We start from the raw sequence: 16,238 nt of genomic DNA, 5'->3' as shown, positions 1-16,238 counted from the left end.
GAATAACAATTTTTTTCTTTCTCCTGGTGCTGAAAGGCACGTGTGATAATGGTACTGTAAAGGGAACCCCCCTGAGTTTTAGCTATTTTCCTTAATGCTTTATGATCAGATAAACTGAACTACGGGAAGAGGCGGYGGCTTCTTCCTGGTGTCTCAATGAGTCGGTGAAGGAGCCACTATGGGAATGGGAGTATTTCCACTCCTTTTTCTGTCCGTTCTCAGGCACAGCTGCATGGTGCTTGGTCCCTGCATAGGGAAYTGGGTAGTGGCAAATGCTTTCCTAAACCTTGACAACTCACTGGATATATAGGCACTGAGGGAATTAATAGCAGAGATGAGCATCATTTATTGTACATTAGGAGCAAGGCAAACAAGTGAATTTAGAGAATGAATGTTCTGAGGCAATATCAGATCTGCCTCTTCGATTATACAGTCGCTGCTGTGAATGTGTATTGATAATTGGTTGTGTCTGCTTTTTAGTAAGGCTACTTAGTGCTTTGCTGGTTTGTATCGTATACTYGGCTGTTTATAACTGCACGATGCTTTGAAGTATTGGGATGAAGTTTTTCAGGTTGTGGGTTGTCTTTGTGCGTTTTGATTTCCCCCCACCCACCCTCATTTATTTTTAATTTCAACTCAGTAATTCTGTTGTTCTGCCTGTGTTAGTATTTTCCCCTTATTCTTGCCAGTTACCAGTTTGCTCTGCTTCTGCTGCTGGACTCCTCTTCCCACTTCCATGCCTAGATCCCTGCACTGAGCAAAGCTAATGCAGGGGCTGAAGCCCTTTTCCTGTCTGCCACGTCACATGCACACTTTTATTTTTTATACATACATACATACGTATATATATATGTRGAGCTCTGCAAGAAGAATTTGTCTTCGCTCTTGTGTTCTTGCATTGCCATGTGCTCACTCTGCCTGTTGGGTGACGTGTGCAGACTGTAAGGGGATGTGGCATGTTCACAAAGAGATTGCAAAATCTTCTGATTGAAAAAACAGTCTACCAAGAGCATGCCAACTGCATTCCCCCTTCTCTCTGAGACTGATAGCGTGGGCTTAGCTTGCGTATCTCTACATGGACTTGGAAGCAGCAATTTCCTGACCCCAGGCTGCTGCTGTTGCAAATTCCAAACCCATATTTCAGAGCACAGGGGCATAGGAGAATCTCAATGATTCTCAATGTTCTTCTACTAAGGGGAAATCTGAGTGCTTTGCCATAGCTGAGAAATGGTATGGATGTCTTTGACCAGAAAATTCTGCCCTTAATTTGGTTCAAGGAAAAACCCAGTATGGAAAATGTCATCTTCAATGAGTTAAACTTGGACAAGTTTTAAACAATCCAAAGTAAAATGTTACAATGGAAAGCATAACGTTATCTTAATTGTGTGGAGCACTGCCATTCCCCTGCCTATCTAATATATTCTTGTGCGTGTATGGTCACTATTAATTTGTGTTGAATTGTTCTAATTAACACAGATAAACTGTTTAGCCAGGAAGGTCTGCAGAGCTCTGCAGTTGCAGAGAGAGCATGGAGGAACATCTCCTGGGTGGTTTTGGTTTGGGGGGGGGGGGGAATTTTTTTTTTTTTTTTTTTTCCCTCTCTCCCCCCTCCTCCTCCCTTGTGGACAGTCACTGTTTCTGCCTGGAATCAATAGGAGCCAATTTTCTGTTTCATAATAGGAAAATACTAATGTCAGGACGCCCTCCTTATCCAAAGCTTTCTCATTGAAGATTGTTCTTCTTTTGCTTTCCTAATTGCTGCTGCTCAGCTGGAGGTAGCGCGCGCCTTCCAAACACATTATTTTGTTATGCTGGTACTTACCAAAGGGAAAAAAGAGCATGAGAGAATATTGCTTCGTGCTGTTTTGCTCGCTTTAACCCTCTCTGCACTGATGTGAGGTGTTTTTCTCTAGCACAGGATCCCTTGCTATTGGCAGTACATGCCTTTCAGTCTGAGGCTTGGGGTGCGATGGGGCTCAAAAATGAAAATACCTAAAAATGACTCCTGCTGGAGTCTGAGGTTGCCTCTAGAAAGGGTCATCTTACTAATTGTTCTCTTTGGCATTACTGCCCTCGTGTAATGACCTCCTATAATAAGACAGGAGGTGCCAAATTGGTGTGGAACATAGGTAGTTTGGGGACTAAAATGATTTGGGTGGAGCCCTTGAAATCAGGTTGACTGAAAAACGTCATGCTTGAAGCTGGTTCTTGCTCTTCCTTGAAAACCAGCAGACCTGGAGCCTGAGATGGCAATGGAGGAAAGTTCTACCTGTTTTCTGGGGCCTGAGGAGTCAGGCTAGTTTTGCAGATGTTTGGCTTGCTGTGTCTCTGCTCTTTGCTTGTCTGCAGAGTTCTTACAGGTCACTAACCAGGAGAACTTGCAAGAATGCTGTGTTCTCCTGAAGCTTCAGAGATGAGCCGTTCTGAGCGTTTCATGTGCCATCCTGCTGATAGGAGTGGGGTGGGATGTCACTCCTGGCAGCCAGGGTAAGATTACTTGAATCTCTAGGGGTTTTTTTGAAAAATAGGTGCCTGGAGCAGAGCTAGGATCAAGGAATGGTGTATCTGGATGAAAGGCTGACAAGAGAAGTGTTGTCAGGAATTTGCTAGTGATACAGAAGGAAGGAGGGGCTGGCTCGTTGGAAGGCTTGGGCAAAATAGGGACTGCAGCAAGAGTCTTAAAAAGCAAAGTTGAAGCCTGAAGATTAAGCCTGTAGGTCTGGAGGGACTGTGCAAAGCCAAAAGAGCACCCCTTGGCTCAGTCTCAGAATGTACTCCTGTGGTTTCAGCCTCTGAAACCACTTTGTTAAACCACAAAAGGAAAGTGGAGGCTGTTGGGGAGGAGGGGTGGATTCTCTACTCAGGCTCCTGAATTCATTGCCAGCTGCCTTCCATTGAGCAGAGCTGTTTCCTGCTTATGAATTTCTGGAAAAGAAAGAGGGTGGAATTAGTCTGAGAGCATATCAGAAGGATGTTTTCTATGGTGTTTCCGTCCTGTTCCTGAGCTGCTGATATAGGAATGAAGTAAAGATCACGTTGGACTGCACTTCATAGTCTGCTTTGCTGTTCCTAAATGGCAGCCTCAGCCGTTGTCAATTCCTTGCGTTGTCCTGGACTCTGTGTACATCAGATTGGTTGACTGTGTTCATTGCTCTCCTGATGCGCTAGAATACAGTGCAAGAGTTCTTATTCACATCTCCTAAATAATTCTGCAATGGTATGATGTGTCAGCCTGGCAGCTGTAGAGAGCAGAGCCCCATTTGTCCATTAATATTATACATGTAGTGCCAGCACAATCTTTTTTCTCTTTGGCTCTTCCAGCATTCAACAGGACATGAAGTTCTAGAACATGGAGTTCTAGTTCTTGTTATGCTACATCAGGTCACTGATCCATCCGGTGGCTGTAGTCTTYCTTGGTGCTTACAAGTATCTTGCAGGAAGTAGGTCCCAGCTGTGCAGTGGTCCCAGCCATGGCTGTGATGTGCTGCTGTCCAGATCCTGGGCACCAGCCCTGCCCGCCCTTAAAGCACTGGGTTTCACTAGCTTTATTTGTGCTGGCAGAACCAAGGGAAACRTTCATGGTCATGATGTCAACCTGGTGAGTGTTTCTAGCCAAACTGGTCCTCAGTCATTCCTTCATGCTGCCAGCGCTGGCCCAAATGCAGTGATTTCTGAGGTACGCATCTGCATTACAGAAACAGCTTGTTTATGGTTTGTGTTTTGGTGCTTCTCTGAGACCCAAGGCAGAGCAGGGCAGGGACATGCCGGTGTTCTCTGAGAAATAGTTTCTACACCAGGTAGTCTCTTCTGTTGTTGTAATGGTTAGGTCTGCAACAAACTGGTAGTCAAATAGGCAGACTGTTTTGCCTCTAATGAAGCTCCAGAGAAGGTTTTGGGGGTTTCCCCCCCCGCCTTTACTTTTGTTTGTGGGTAGGATGAGATGATATGATTCAACTCCCAAGGAGCATGRAAGCTCACACGGGGGCCAGACACACTTAGCATGGAAATCTCAGTTAGGCATGGAAAGTCAGCTGTGTCCTCAGGAAGGTCCAGGTCTCCTTGGAGGGTTTTCTGCTGCCAGAGATCTTCACGCCTGGAATTCCAGGTGTTTGTTTACAAGTAGCCCAAGGATTCAGGGAGAAGCAAGAGAGTGTCTGTGGTGTTTGCTGCATAGTTCCCTTCAAATAATTTATTAAAAAATAATAATAATAAACACAGCATAAGGCTTTTTTCTAATCTCAAATGACTCTAAAAAAGTTCCTCCTGCTCCTTGTCTTGGTTGCACCTGAGTTTGCAGACAGGCTGAATTAACCGGCCAAATAGATGCCCTGAGGAGGTGACTGAGGTGTTGGTGATTCAGAAGTCTTGTGCTGACACTGTCGATACAGTCATTAATGCTTCACTGGTTATGGGAGCAGAAGCCTCTTGCTGTTGGGACAGATCCTTTCTCCTTTGGCCGGTGCTGGTGCCAGCAGCACTTCCCTTGGGGCTGGCACTGTCCTCTGTAGTTGTGCGATGTGGCTTGGAGGAGCAGGCCRTGGACCAGAGCTGCAAGCTTGGAGCATAAGCACACATTTAAACAGGGAAAAGTACAGGAAGAAATGTGGTGGCTCTGCCTCCACTGCCAGTTTGGCTCAACAGAGGTGTGGGTGCGTGGGAAGTGTGGTGGGCAGCTCAGCTTGTGAGCGAGAGGGGGATGCTTGTGGCCTGCAGTGTGAAGGAAGAAACTATAAAACCAGTGGTATGGGCAGTGGATCATGTGTATTTTTTGGTTGCAAAACATTTTTTCCCTTCTTCCCCTCATTTCCAAAGCTTATGTTGTTATCTAATCAATGTGGCTAAAATTCTTCTGTGTTAGAGGGTCAGCTTTCTGTGGGAAGACTATTTGCTGTATTTTTCTGTTATACTGACTGTCTGTCTTTCTTTCTCTTATTTCCCTTCATAGATCTACAATGAGAATAGAAACCTATTTGAAGTCAAGGAGAATGTGCCCAGGAAATTAGTGGAGAAGGTTGCAGGGGACATCGAGAGCCTCTTGGCCAAGAAAGTCCGTGCTTTAAAGGTAAGGGGATGCCCCCATATGCTAATGCTTTGACAGATATATTCAGTTTTAAGGAAAAGGGTTGATGCTGGTGTAGTATTATGATTTTGCCTTCTCAGTAGTTTTTATGGTTGTGTGGCCTTTTCTGGGAACTGCATCTCCTGCAGTTGCACAGGTTCATATGAGTGTTTTCTGGAGTATGTTTAGGGTGTGAGGCTAAGAAGTATCATGTAAGGGTCTAGTACAGGAATCTTCTAGATTCCTATCTCCTTCCGCCGTCATGTTAACGCTTAAAGGTGCTGCCACAAGAATAGAAGTGACTGCAAAAGCCTGACAGCAAATTCTACCCAGTCATTTAACTGGATGTGTGGGGAGAGGGAGCAAAGGTACTTCAGCTTCCCTACAATAGCTTATGAAAACATTTCAGACAAGTAGGTTTTTTCCTGTTAAGGAGAGCTTGAACTGAAATGTTTGTGTGCTGGTGCCTGGCACTTGAATCCTGTGATTGACTGCGTATGCGAGTTGGCCTCATGGGCGCCCACGTACATTTCCAATCTACTGTCCTATTTTGTAACACTCCTTTTTAAATGAGTTCATTTTATCTGGAGTGAAGCAAGGTAACCTGCTCATGGTGCAGGCTCCGCAGAACCTGACGGCGTCTGTGATGAGGCAGCAGCGGGGCTGTGCTCTGCTACAGTGTTTTCTACCCCCGGAGTAGAGACAAGTAATTGCCAGGCTGGAGAAATGGAAATATCCTCTCTGTTGCAGAGCAATATGGGATCCATGTAAGAGTTTCACTTCCAAGAGCTGTAATGTCCTTTCCAATACCTGATTGTACCAAGCAGGATGAAGTTCTGCAGTTCCAGTCTGGCAGTACTGGCTTGCAGCTTGATTAACTGGGGGTGCTTTTGCTGGGTGATAGACGAGGGGAATGCTCAGAGCAGGTAGTGTAGCTGTTGTGGTAGCACCCATGTTGGCCAGGGTAGTCTAAAGCTCTAGTGGGATCTGAGTCAAGAGTGTTGAAGGCCTGCCTGCCTGACAGGATAGTATGGGTTGTCCACAGTGATTGAGAAAGATGGTAGCTCTAGGGATCTGGGCGGAGAAGACTGTGTATTTGGCCCTTGTGTCTATGAGGTAAAGGTTAGGCCTATTTGGGCTTCATGCCAAACTTTTTAGTTTGATTGGAAGGAGCCGAGGTGGGACTAGGTATGTGAGCACTGTCACCACTGTGTTTAGATTTGCAGAAGTGAAGAACAGGGGGAGAAGAGGTGGGGCCAGGGCCCAAGCACTGTGGGATCCCTCCAGAAGGAAATTCTAAAGGCACTGAAAAAGGTAGGAGGTGGCAAGATGATGCAGGACAATTGCAAAGCCAAGGGAGGTCCTCCTCAGGAGGAGGGACATGACTCAGGTGAGGGATAGCGGGAGTGGAGCTCTTGTGGGATTTAGCCTAGGAGAGCACATTTTTGTCACTCGGAGCAGTTTCATTGCAACATGAGCAACAGTCTAGGATGGCACAGGAGAGGAGTCGTCATGCAGCTATTGTAAGCCTCGGCTCAGAGAGAAGGGGAGACGTTGCCTGATGTGGGGGTAGGTGGGTGGGTGAGCTCCCAAACTGTGGAAACCATTGCCTCCCAGACYGAGGGCAAAGCATGCTCTTTAACTTTGCTTTTTCTGACATGAGCTTACATCACTGTGTGTATAGTTTGTGTGTATGTTTGTGCATGTATTGTCTATTAAAACTTCCGAAGACGATGTGCCCTGTCTGTAGACATTAGAGGAAGGCATGCGTGACAGAAGTTAGCCACAAACTTGACATGCGTCTGGACATGTGGCTCCTGCAGGATGGGCAGGGCAGTAACACTGTGCTATACAGGAAGATGGTGCTGAGTGGTTTCCACTGCGCTGTTTGAATTTCAGTAGATCAGTCACTGTGTTTTTCCTTACCCTTTTCTCTGACTCGCACAGACTTGAAAAGAGTTTGTGTATCTCCTGCAGCTAGGACGAAGGTAGGACTAGTGCCTTGTGGTACAAATAACCTTGTTTGCCTTCCGATTTGACTCCATTTTCCTTTGGGTTTTTGGGCAGGACTCGTTCTTGCGTTGTTAAGTGCTCGCCAGTTGCTGAGGAGCAATTCTGGCAACACTTGTTAGATAACAAAACAGCAACAAGTGCTAGTTAAAATAGAAACGATGATCCAGCAACCTGAATTGGTCCTTTTGAGAGGACTTCTTCAGAGTGCAGTCGCTGGAAGGAGCAGTCTTTTATATCCAGTTTGCATGTAAATACTTGCTGTCTCGGATTGGTGGTATTGACAACAAAATTTGGAAATAGGGAAGTTAATGGGAGGAGGAGAAATTGAATCTACTGAATTTCCTCCTTGTAGAGAACAGGGTTATGTTGTGCAAAGCTCACTGTAAGCAATGGGGCTCCCACAGCTTTTTCCACTCTCCTGCTTTTTTTTCTGTCTCAGCTCTCTCCTTAGTTGAATCATATCTCATGGAGTCATTTCCTCCCTTTCTGCCGTGACTCACGAGAGTGATGACTTCTCAAAATGTATTTTTCAGCATCTGAGTCAGGTGAAACTCCATGTATCAGTGAAGGCAGGTGAGGAAAGAGAAATGGAGCCTCTCCTTAAAGTATGAATTGTTGTGTCGCTTATGTACTTACTCCACCGAAAAGAGGCCTCTCTGCCTCCCTCTCTCCCTTTTCTGTAGGAGGTTGAAGGGATATTGCTTGTACTTCAATGAGGTTTTGTAGGAAGGTGCTAGATAGCCTTTGGGCACACATGATAGATGCACAATACAGGAGTGGTATTCTGATTAGGTGATGATTCAGTCTAGCCATCAAAGAGCCTGCTTTCTGCTGTTTCTAAGCAAAAATATTAACATGATTAAAGTTAAACTATGTGCAGAGCATTTATTAATAATACACAGTTTCCTTCCTTTTGCATTTCATTTCTAGAATCAAAAATCAAACACAAAGAAACCAAACTTGGTGATGCCTGTTCAGCTTTTGAGAGCCATGGGCTGATGCTGTGCTGTGAGGTAGCAGTGGTCTGGCACTAGCAGGACATTCTCATTTCCCGCATGCATTTCAGAAGAGTACCAGAGTCAGAGGTGTGTGGCACAGGGGGTAATTGCTTCCCAGAATAAGTCATCTGCAAGGAGATGGTTATTTGGATGCTGTCCTTCCCTTTTTGTTCCAGACCATCATATCTGATGTCAGTCTCCTCCTGGGACAGAAAAATTCCAAGTGAGATCTTTGTAATTCCCACCCAGGCCAGCTGGCACTAGAGAATAGCATCTACAGCTGGATCCCAGGGGACTTCTACCCCGAGCTCCACACAGCAGCCTCTGTTAGACATGGACTTGGATCAGCACTAGCTGCCCTTTTCCCCAGTGTCCTCCAGCATCCTTTACCCACGGTGAAGATTTTGCTGCTTCAAGGCTGCCCTCGCAGTCTCCTTTAGGCTCTGTGGTTCCAGCTCCCTTGTATTTCCAAGCATTAGCAGGAGAGAGAGAACAAAGGGTCTTCAATCCCAAAAGTACAGCCATTGTTGTTTGAAATAAAAGTATTGGACATTGCTGAAGGGGTTGACTAACTCTTGGAAGAGATGACATATTTACCCGGCCTACTATGAGGAAGTTCTAGGGATCTCAGAGGGTGAAGAATAAGGAAACAGGTGTGTTCCTGGGTGGGTACAAATTTAAGAGCGTCTTCATGTCCATGCTAATGAACTTGCCCCTGTTAGAGCCAAGAAAAACACTTTTCTTTACCCTTGGGAAAGGAAAGAGGTGGCAGATTTCCAGAAGACTACTAGGGAGTTAATGTCTGTGTGTCATCCCTGCTGTGTTTTCCTTGTGCTGGGAATCACAGTTGGCTGGCTCATGGCTTGACATCATCTGAGACTAGAATTGAATAGGCTGCTTGTTTGCCAGATATATTCTTTTGCCTCTTTTTTTCTTCTATTTGACTTAAGTCTCCTGTCTCTTCTTTCATCTCTCTGTGTTCAGACCCTTCCTTGCCTGAATGTGTGTCCAGAGAGACTTGTGCCACTAGGCTATGTTTCCTTTCAGTTTGTTTAGGAGACCAACCATTTTAATTTTGTCTTCCTGATGTTTTATTTCCTGCTTTCAGCAACTCCAAGTGTCTCCTGCCCCACTGGAGTTTGCTGCTATTGGAGCATTGAGCGAGCCAGGGAAAAGCTGTTGTCAATGGTGCTGTATGGGATGGCTGCCAGCTATGGAGTCCCAAGACTGAAGGATATTTTTCTCACTTCTTTCTTTTCCTCTCCTGGTGTAACCTTTCTAGGATTGTGCAATTCACCAGTAGTGGCTAGACCTTCTCTTCCCTTCCTCTTCAGCCTTGGTGGCAGTTTGGTGAGTGACAGTGAGTTTGAAGATGAGCTGGTTCGCAGTAGAAAGGAAAAGAAGCATCAGAGAGGATATGGGGTGCTAGAAGAAGCATCCCATGTCATCAAATCCAGTCCCTTGTGTTCCCCATGCCACAGGATGGAGATTGTGCCCAGAACACACGCTGATCTCTTCTTCCTTCCACCTCCTACCATCCGTCTTTCCTTTGTCTTCTGCCCTCTGCAGATTGCTGTGTTTGCCATTTCTGTTTTGTACTCTGCCTGCACACAGATTCAGTGGTGGCCTGGGCTGCTCCTCTTTCATGCTGCATTTAGTGTGCCACTTCCATGGATGCCCCAGCTTTGTTTGCTGCTTGTGGCCCCAAAGGTGATTTCCACGGTCCATGCTCCTTTCCTTATCCATACTGGAAATGCTGAACTGTATGGATCAAAGGGAGAGGGCTGCTGGGGTGATGAAAGACTTCAGCAACTGTCAGAGCAAGCAGCTGAGGAGTTGCTAACCTTATTTCTGCTGGGCAAGCTCAACACCTCAGAAAATTCTTCTATTGCCACAACAGCCTCTCTGTAGTATAGGGCAAAAAAAGCCCAAAAACCCCAAATCAAGAGGAGGTCATTGTTCCTGGCGCACCATCTAGTAGCTCTCCTCCCCTCTCCTTCAGGTCTACAAATATCCCAGTGAGAGAAGGGAGTTGTGACTGGAGGGAGGAGCAGGCTGAGAGATGGAAATTTTAGATCCTAGGTTATGTTTTAGGCTTGTTTCTACTTTTTGTACAGTTTTTGTGAAGGCTGCTTTGGATGATGACTCCTTCATCTTTCACATATTTAACCACAGACAATTTGCTTTGCCTCCTGAGAATGGCACATCCCACAGTTTACTGTGTGGGTTATGCCCTAAAGGGAGCTATTTATACACGGTGACCTGCCTAAAGATTGCTGTCTAAACTGATGTTCTTCCCCCATCTCTATAAAGACTCCTCCTTATCCATAAAAAGTGGTACAAATACCTGCACGCTCCGACATTATCTAACRTGGGATGCCGGAAGCAGATGTGGAGACAGGAACAGAAAGACTCCAGGCAGCCGAGGCCCTGGCTCTCGGGTACTGCCCATCTCTGTGACCAGTCCTGGCAGCCGGGATCGTCTGAGTCGCTGGCTGACGGTTCCCAGCCATGAAGCTTGGCGGAGGGAGGCAGTGCGGGCGCAAGGCTGGCCAGACTCCCTTTGCCTTGCTGGCTTTTGATAATCTAGATGGCCTATCTGAAGTGTTTGTCCAGGTGTCGAGGTTGGCATGGTTGTGCCTGTTTTTTTTTTTGCAAAGAGCCTTTTTAGTTTTGCATACTGTATACAACTGGCAAAATTTTTTGGCTTAAGGTAAAGTTTGTTACGTTTCCTGTGGATCTCAGCTGTGTGCAGTAAGTAGCAAACATGACTTCTATAAGCCAACCCATAAACTCTTCCTAATTCGTTTGTTTGCGTGCCCTCCTCTATCGCATTTCCAGTGTGTGCTCTTGCATCCTATCCCTCTCCAGTGCTGACTTGGAGAGATGCAGTATATTTGATCTGTAACAGGAACTGTGTGGCCAATTTGGTGGTGTCCCAGTCCTGGCTGTTTTGATCATGGGCCATCATGCTGTAATCCTATCTCTTCTGTATTTTAACCCCAGCTAGATACAGTGGCACTCCTAGATGTTACAAGGTCTGCATAATCATCTGTGCTTGGGAGCAGTGGCCATGTGCAAGCCTAGCAATTAGAAATATCTCCTCATCCTCCTGGAGAGCAGAGATGCTCTCATCTGCTTGCGTGCACAGGTCTTTCTCACCGCTGCAGGATGCTCACCAGGTCCAGCGGTTCTCCAGACTGTATCAGCAGGACCTAAAGACATGATTAGTTTATCTTTTGCATTATTTACTGCACTGCAAGAAGCATTTAGGGACCTGATGAAGATTTCAGGTACCTATGCTAAGCTTTGAGCAGAAATGCAGCAAGGTGGCATTTCATGTCTTGAAGAACTTAGAGTGGGTGAGTGGTGTGGGGGGTGTGTGTATTTTACTTACATGTGTGTGTCTGTGCGCATGTGTGCGTGCACATAGTAGGTTCTGTGTGCCTTGCATAACTCCGTGGCAGTGGGAGAACTAATGCCACTTAGAAACTAAAATTTGATTAATTAAGAGAAAAGTTTGTGGGTCTGATTTATTTTGTAGTTGCTGAGTTTAACTGCATATTTTTGTTGTTATGTATTTACCTCYAGTGTGGCATAAGCATTTGCAGAAAAGGAAGGGTTTGGTAGGGAGGTTCAGTGCTCCTGTTTGCTCAGCGAAGGCATGAGAGATCACAGTATCTTTCACTGAACGCTTTCAGATTTTCCTGTAGGAAGAGTAGGAAAACTTGCACTTGGCATTAGACAGTTTCTTCTGGCAGAAAAACTAGCACAAAGGACAAAACACAGGGGATTTTCTGTGTCTGTTTTTTGTCTTTTTGGGGKTTTTTTTGTTTTTTTTGAAAGCATACCTTCAAGAACATCTGCGTGGGTTTTCTGGGGTGCTTAAGTCTGAGTGAAAATTGCTGTAGGAGGTTGTGACATTCCCATCTTCCTTTGCCTTAGCTCCTGGGGCTGTTGGAAGGGCTGGGAGTTGGTTCATAGATGACTGAGATGAGGTGCACAGATGATTGAGAGAGATKGTTGATCTGGTGATGAGTAAGGTTTGGGTTTTCTTACTGCTTTGAACAAATTTCTCAGTTTTGTCTCCGATTTCCACCCCCACCCTGGGTTTTGTTTTCCTGCTTACTGGTATTTTCTCTTGTTTATTCCTTCTGATGTGAAGGTGTAGTTAGTAGTTTGCAATGCTTTAAGATCCTCTGACAGAAGAGGGGGTGGGAGTTTGGTGCATTATTATGAAGTACTTAACAGGATGGCTTCTCAGGGTGATAGCTGGTCAGCTGGGGCACTTGCAGGAGGTAGCAGCTCAGGCCAGTTGTGCTTTTAGTCCCGGTTGAATGCTCAGTGCATTACTGTTCAGCTGGGACTAGTTCCAAGCTCCATTTATGTCTGGCACAAGCATATATCAAGAGTGCAAAGGGGATTTAATTGGACAGGTTTATCCCTTTAACAATTCCGATAGCCCTGAGATTTTCCTTGCAGGTACTTGGTGAATGGAGTCTTTATCAGCTCTTCTCCTCCCTGATAGGGACAATAAAAGGTTTCATTTGTCTAAAGAAGTGCAAAAATTGGCATGTAACAAAGCATTTCAGCCCTCTTCAGAGAGGCTCCCCCACTCCCTCCTCTATGGGTGGAAGGTGGTCTGACCCCTGTGCTCATCCCTGGCCTGGTGTGGTAGGAAGTAGGTAGTTGGGGCAGGAAAGCTTTTGCCTCCTCCTTCATATTTGGGGTATTGCTGTCCTCTGGTCTTGGAGGCACATGGTCTTTGGGACAGTCAGTGAAGAGTGTCAGCATTCAGGAGGAGCATGAACCTGCCTTAGTAGCAACCTTGGGGTTGCTTTGGATTTCTCTTCTGCTGCTGGAAGTGCAAGTTGCTRTTGCTATCTCGCTGCCCTGCCAGCAGAGCTGCCAAAAGCAAGTTTTTCCAGGGACTATCTGGCCAAGTCATCGCTGGTTTTAACTAGAGAGGTCCCAGGACAGGAGAGAGATTCTTCTCAGCTGCAGTCCATCACTAGGTTGGGTTGGTTGGCCGCATGAGCTGCTGCACTTGCAGCAATGGTGGGTTTTCCTGTTGCAGTTCAGTATGGCCCTAGGTTCTACATGACGTGGGAGTTCCTGGGCATGCAAGAAGTCCACAGGCTGTCACATGCTGGTCTGCTGGGTACCAGTTCAGTATGCTGACTATTTGACACATTACCTGTCTTGCCTGGCAGGATAATGGGGGAGGAAAGAGGGAATACACATAGTTAAGCTCAGATGTTGCCTTTAGTTTTGCTTTGTCACTGCRTGCACACGCTGCGATGGACAGGAGAGTGGCTTCCCTCCACAGCACTCTTGTGTTCGTGGAGGAGGCACCACAACTGACACCAACCTTGCATATGCTAAAGTACAAAACATTTAAAGGTATAATCTCTTTGCTTGGTTAATTAATAGTGACAAATCCATCCCACTTTCTGCTTCTTTGCTAATTGCCAGTTGGTGGCTTTTGTTTTAATTCTATTTTTAATTCACTCCTAATCCAATCATGGCTGGCCATCTCCATTTATTTATTTATTTGTGTGTGTGTGTGTGTGTGTGTGTGTGTCTTCTGCCTCACAATTGTTGCGCTGGACCTGCTCCAGTAATCCAATTTGAATCCAATCTCCCAGGTCTGGAATTCTAATTTACAGATTGCAGAGGGGAGCTGAACAATGCCCACACACCAGGATGGTAGTTTATTGTCTAATCTAATCAGGGACAATCAGATGTTTGTAACAAGTCTATCAAAACTGTATTGGGCCAGTTTGCAGAGCAATGTTACCAGCTTTCTTAATAGCACTAACGCGATTTAGAGCTTCCTGCACTTTCATGCAGATTATGTTGAACGTTTCCCTTTCTTCTCCCATGAATGCTTGGCAGCAGCCCAGCCCTATTTGCTTTACAACTTTGTAAGCTGCTTGGTGCACTCTGCAACTGCGGAGATTTGTGAGGGCGCAGGGACTCCTGCTGTCGTGGCCTCTGGCACCTCGGCACGCTGGCGGGTGGCCTGCAGGGGTGGGAGGTTGGGAGGGCTCCCGAGACAAGCCTTCCCCAGCCGGTGCTGGTGAACCCAGGCAGGGTGCAGTCTCAGCCATGCAAATGCATCCCAAGTTGCAGATGAGGGGGGTGAAAAGCAGTGATCCTTACCTGGTAAAACAGTCAGTAAGTCTCCAGAACAGGTTGCTAGCCCTGTATGGGCACTGTGAGCCTTTAGGCTGTTAGAGCTTGACTGGCTGTTGGCAAAGAATGAGCGAAGAAGCTTTTGTCCTATTTTGCCCTTGGCAGATAAAGACTATYGCTCCCCTTCTGGGTATTCACTTTTTTAAGCAATCTGGACTTTGTGGTCAGTTACAATTCGTTCTTTGTTTTTTCTGTGGATCCCCTCCCAGTGCCTGGACCAAAAGAGGAGACAAAACCAGGTTCTTCAGTGGACTAAGGTCTCCTAGCACAGCTGTCCCATCCAGGGCAAGCAGTTACGTTGTTTCCTTAAATTTCCTGTGCAAATAAACTCCATCTCCTGACTCTCTTCCCAAAAATCATCCCTCCTCTTCATTACCCTGGCAGGTAGCTGTCAGCCAGGAGGTGAACTTCCACTTGCTATCATGCTTGAGGTCTGTATTGGTTAGCTCAGCATGTGATGCCTTTGCCCAGGGTTTTATTTTAGGCTTATGGATTTCTTTGCAGCCCCTAAAGGCTCTTTCCCAAGGCAGGGGTGTTGAAGTGTGCCCCTGATCACTACCTTGTATTTAGTGCTGAGCTGTCGTGATCTCACATCGTGCAGCAGTGCTGGGAGCCTCCCCTGTCTCTCAGGGCYTTTAGAAACCCCCTGAGCAAAGCTTGCCCTCGCGCCTGCTGTCTGAGCACTGTGAGGCTGGTTTGCGTGCAAAGAGCTGTTTCTGCAGCTAGGAGGGAGACTAGAAGCTCTCTGTGATGGGAACTGACCTTTCATTGCAGTTKTAAGTGCTGTACATGCCTTGTCTTTCCGCACTCTGCAAGCCATACAACCAGCTTCCTACTGTTCGAGGCGGTGCGACAGAGGCCTGGAGGTGCAGACCTCTGCGTTAACCCCACGTTCAGCACAGCGAGACACCGCRTCCCAGGCTGGAGCGTCCGGGAGCTGCTGCAGTGCAGTCGCCCCTCAGCAGGCACTTCACACCACCGCTTGCTTGGAAATGGTGTCACCTCCCAAGTGAAGSACTCAGGGTCCCCAGAGATCTCTAAGTCAAAGTGAATAGAGAGGTGGATTGTGTCTGAAGGGCATTTTAATTTCCTTTCTAAGGCTCTGTATAGGGTATTTGACAGCAGTTTGCGTGTTGGTGTTTCTGGGTTTCTCCTGGTTCCTCCAGCACAGGGAGAAGCACCCTAATGGAGGTGAAGGTAACCAGCACCATTAGTGTTTAAGCAATTATAGCTCTAGGCTGTCTTAAAGGTTGGATATGTCAGCTTGGTCCTTAGTTCTCATGTTCCTGAGACCTGCTAGGATTGGCTCATTCCGTGCACTAAAGGGATGGGTTTGGGGATGGTTGGTGTGGGCATCTGTGTGTATTAGTGCCAATTAATGCATTAACTTTTACATAAAAAATTAATGTCTATACAATCACAATAATATGGGAATTATTGCAAGTTATTGGAATTCAGCATTCTTGGTAACTCGCTGCARCCCAAGTGCAGAATAAATGGATATTAGTGCACTGTGGTTTGAATTTAGCAGAGCTGGGGAGCAGCCTGCGTGCTTGTGAACCTGGGGCTGGCATAGCAAAGGGGACTGGCAGGCTGGGGTGAGAGGAGCGCAGCTGCTGGCCGGGACCACAGCGTGCGTGCTCCAAATGGAGGTTTTCCAGCAAAGATGCGTGGCATGCTGGATTGCAGCCTTAGCTAGCAAGTGTGAACATAAGGAAAAACTTCTTCAGTGTGAGGGTGACAGAGCACTGGCACAGGTTGCCCAGAGAGGCTGTGGCATCTCCATCCTTGGAGATGCTCAAAAGCCACCTGGATAGGGTCCTGGTCAACCTGCTCTAGATGACCCTGTTTGAGTAGGTGGGTTGGACTAGATGATCTCTAGAGGTCCCTGCTGACCTCAGCTGTCCTGGGACGGTGTGATCTTGCTCTGTGAGCCTGGCAACGAGCAAGAGCCACTTCGTGGGCTGARC

The 16,238-nt window shown here is 46.6% G+C and overlaps 1 protein-coding gene across 3 annotated transcripts in view; it reads left to right on the top strand.

The window, feature by feature from the left end:
* The window catches only part of CACNA2D2 (calcium voltage-gated channel auxiliary subunit alpha2delta 2), a 247,376-nt gene that overhangs the window by 60,190 nt on the left and 170,948 nt on the right, over positions 1-16,238 (top strand). For all 3 annotated transcript variants that reach the window (XM_026080268.1, XM_026080266.1, XM_026080267.1), the window contains exon 2: positions 4,946-5,062. In XM_026080268.1, coding sequence (XP_025936053.1) covers positions 4,946-5,062 — 117 coding nt within the window. The remainder of the gene's footprint in view (positions 1-4,945; positions 5,063-16,238) is intronic.

The sequence above is a fragment of the Apteryx rowi genome, unplaced genomic scaffold (assembly GCF_003343035.1).
Source record: "Apteryx rowi isolate R43461 unplaced genomic scaffold, aptRow1 scaffold_513, whole genome shotgun sequence".
Taxonomy (NCBI): domain Eukaryota; kingdom Metazoa; phylum Chordata; class Aves; order Apterygiformes; family Apterygidae; genus Apteryx; species Apteryx rowi.
Note: the sequence above shows the minus strand (reverse complement) of the source record. Positions and strands in the feature narration are given on the sequence as shown.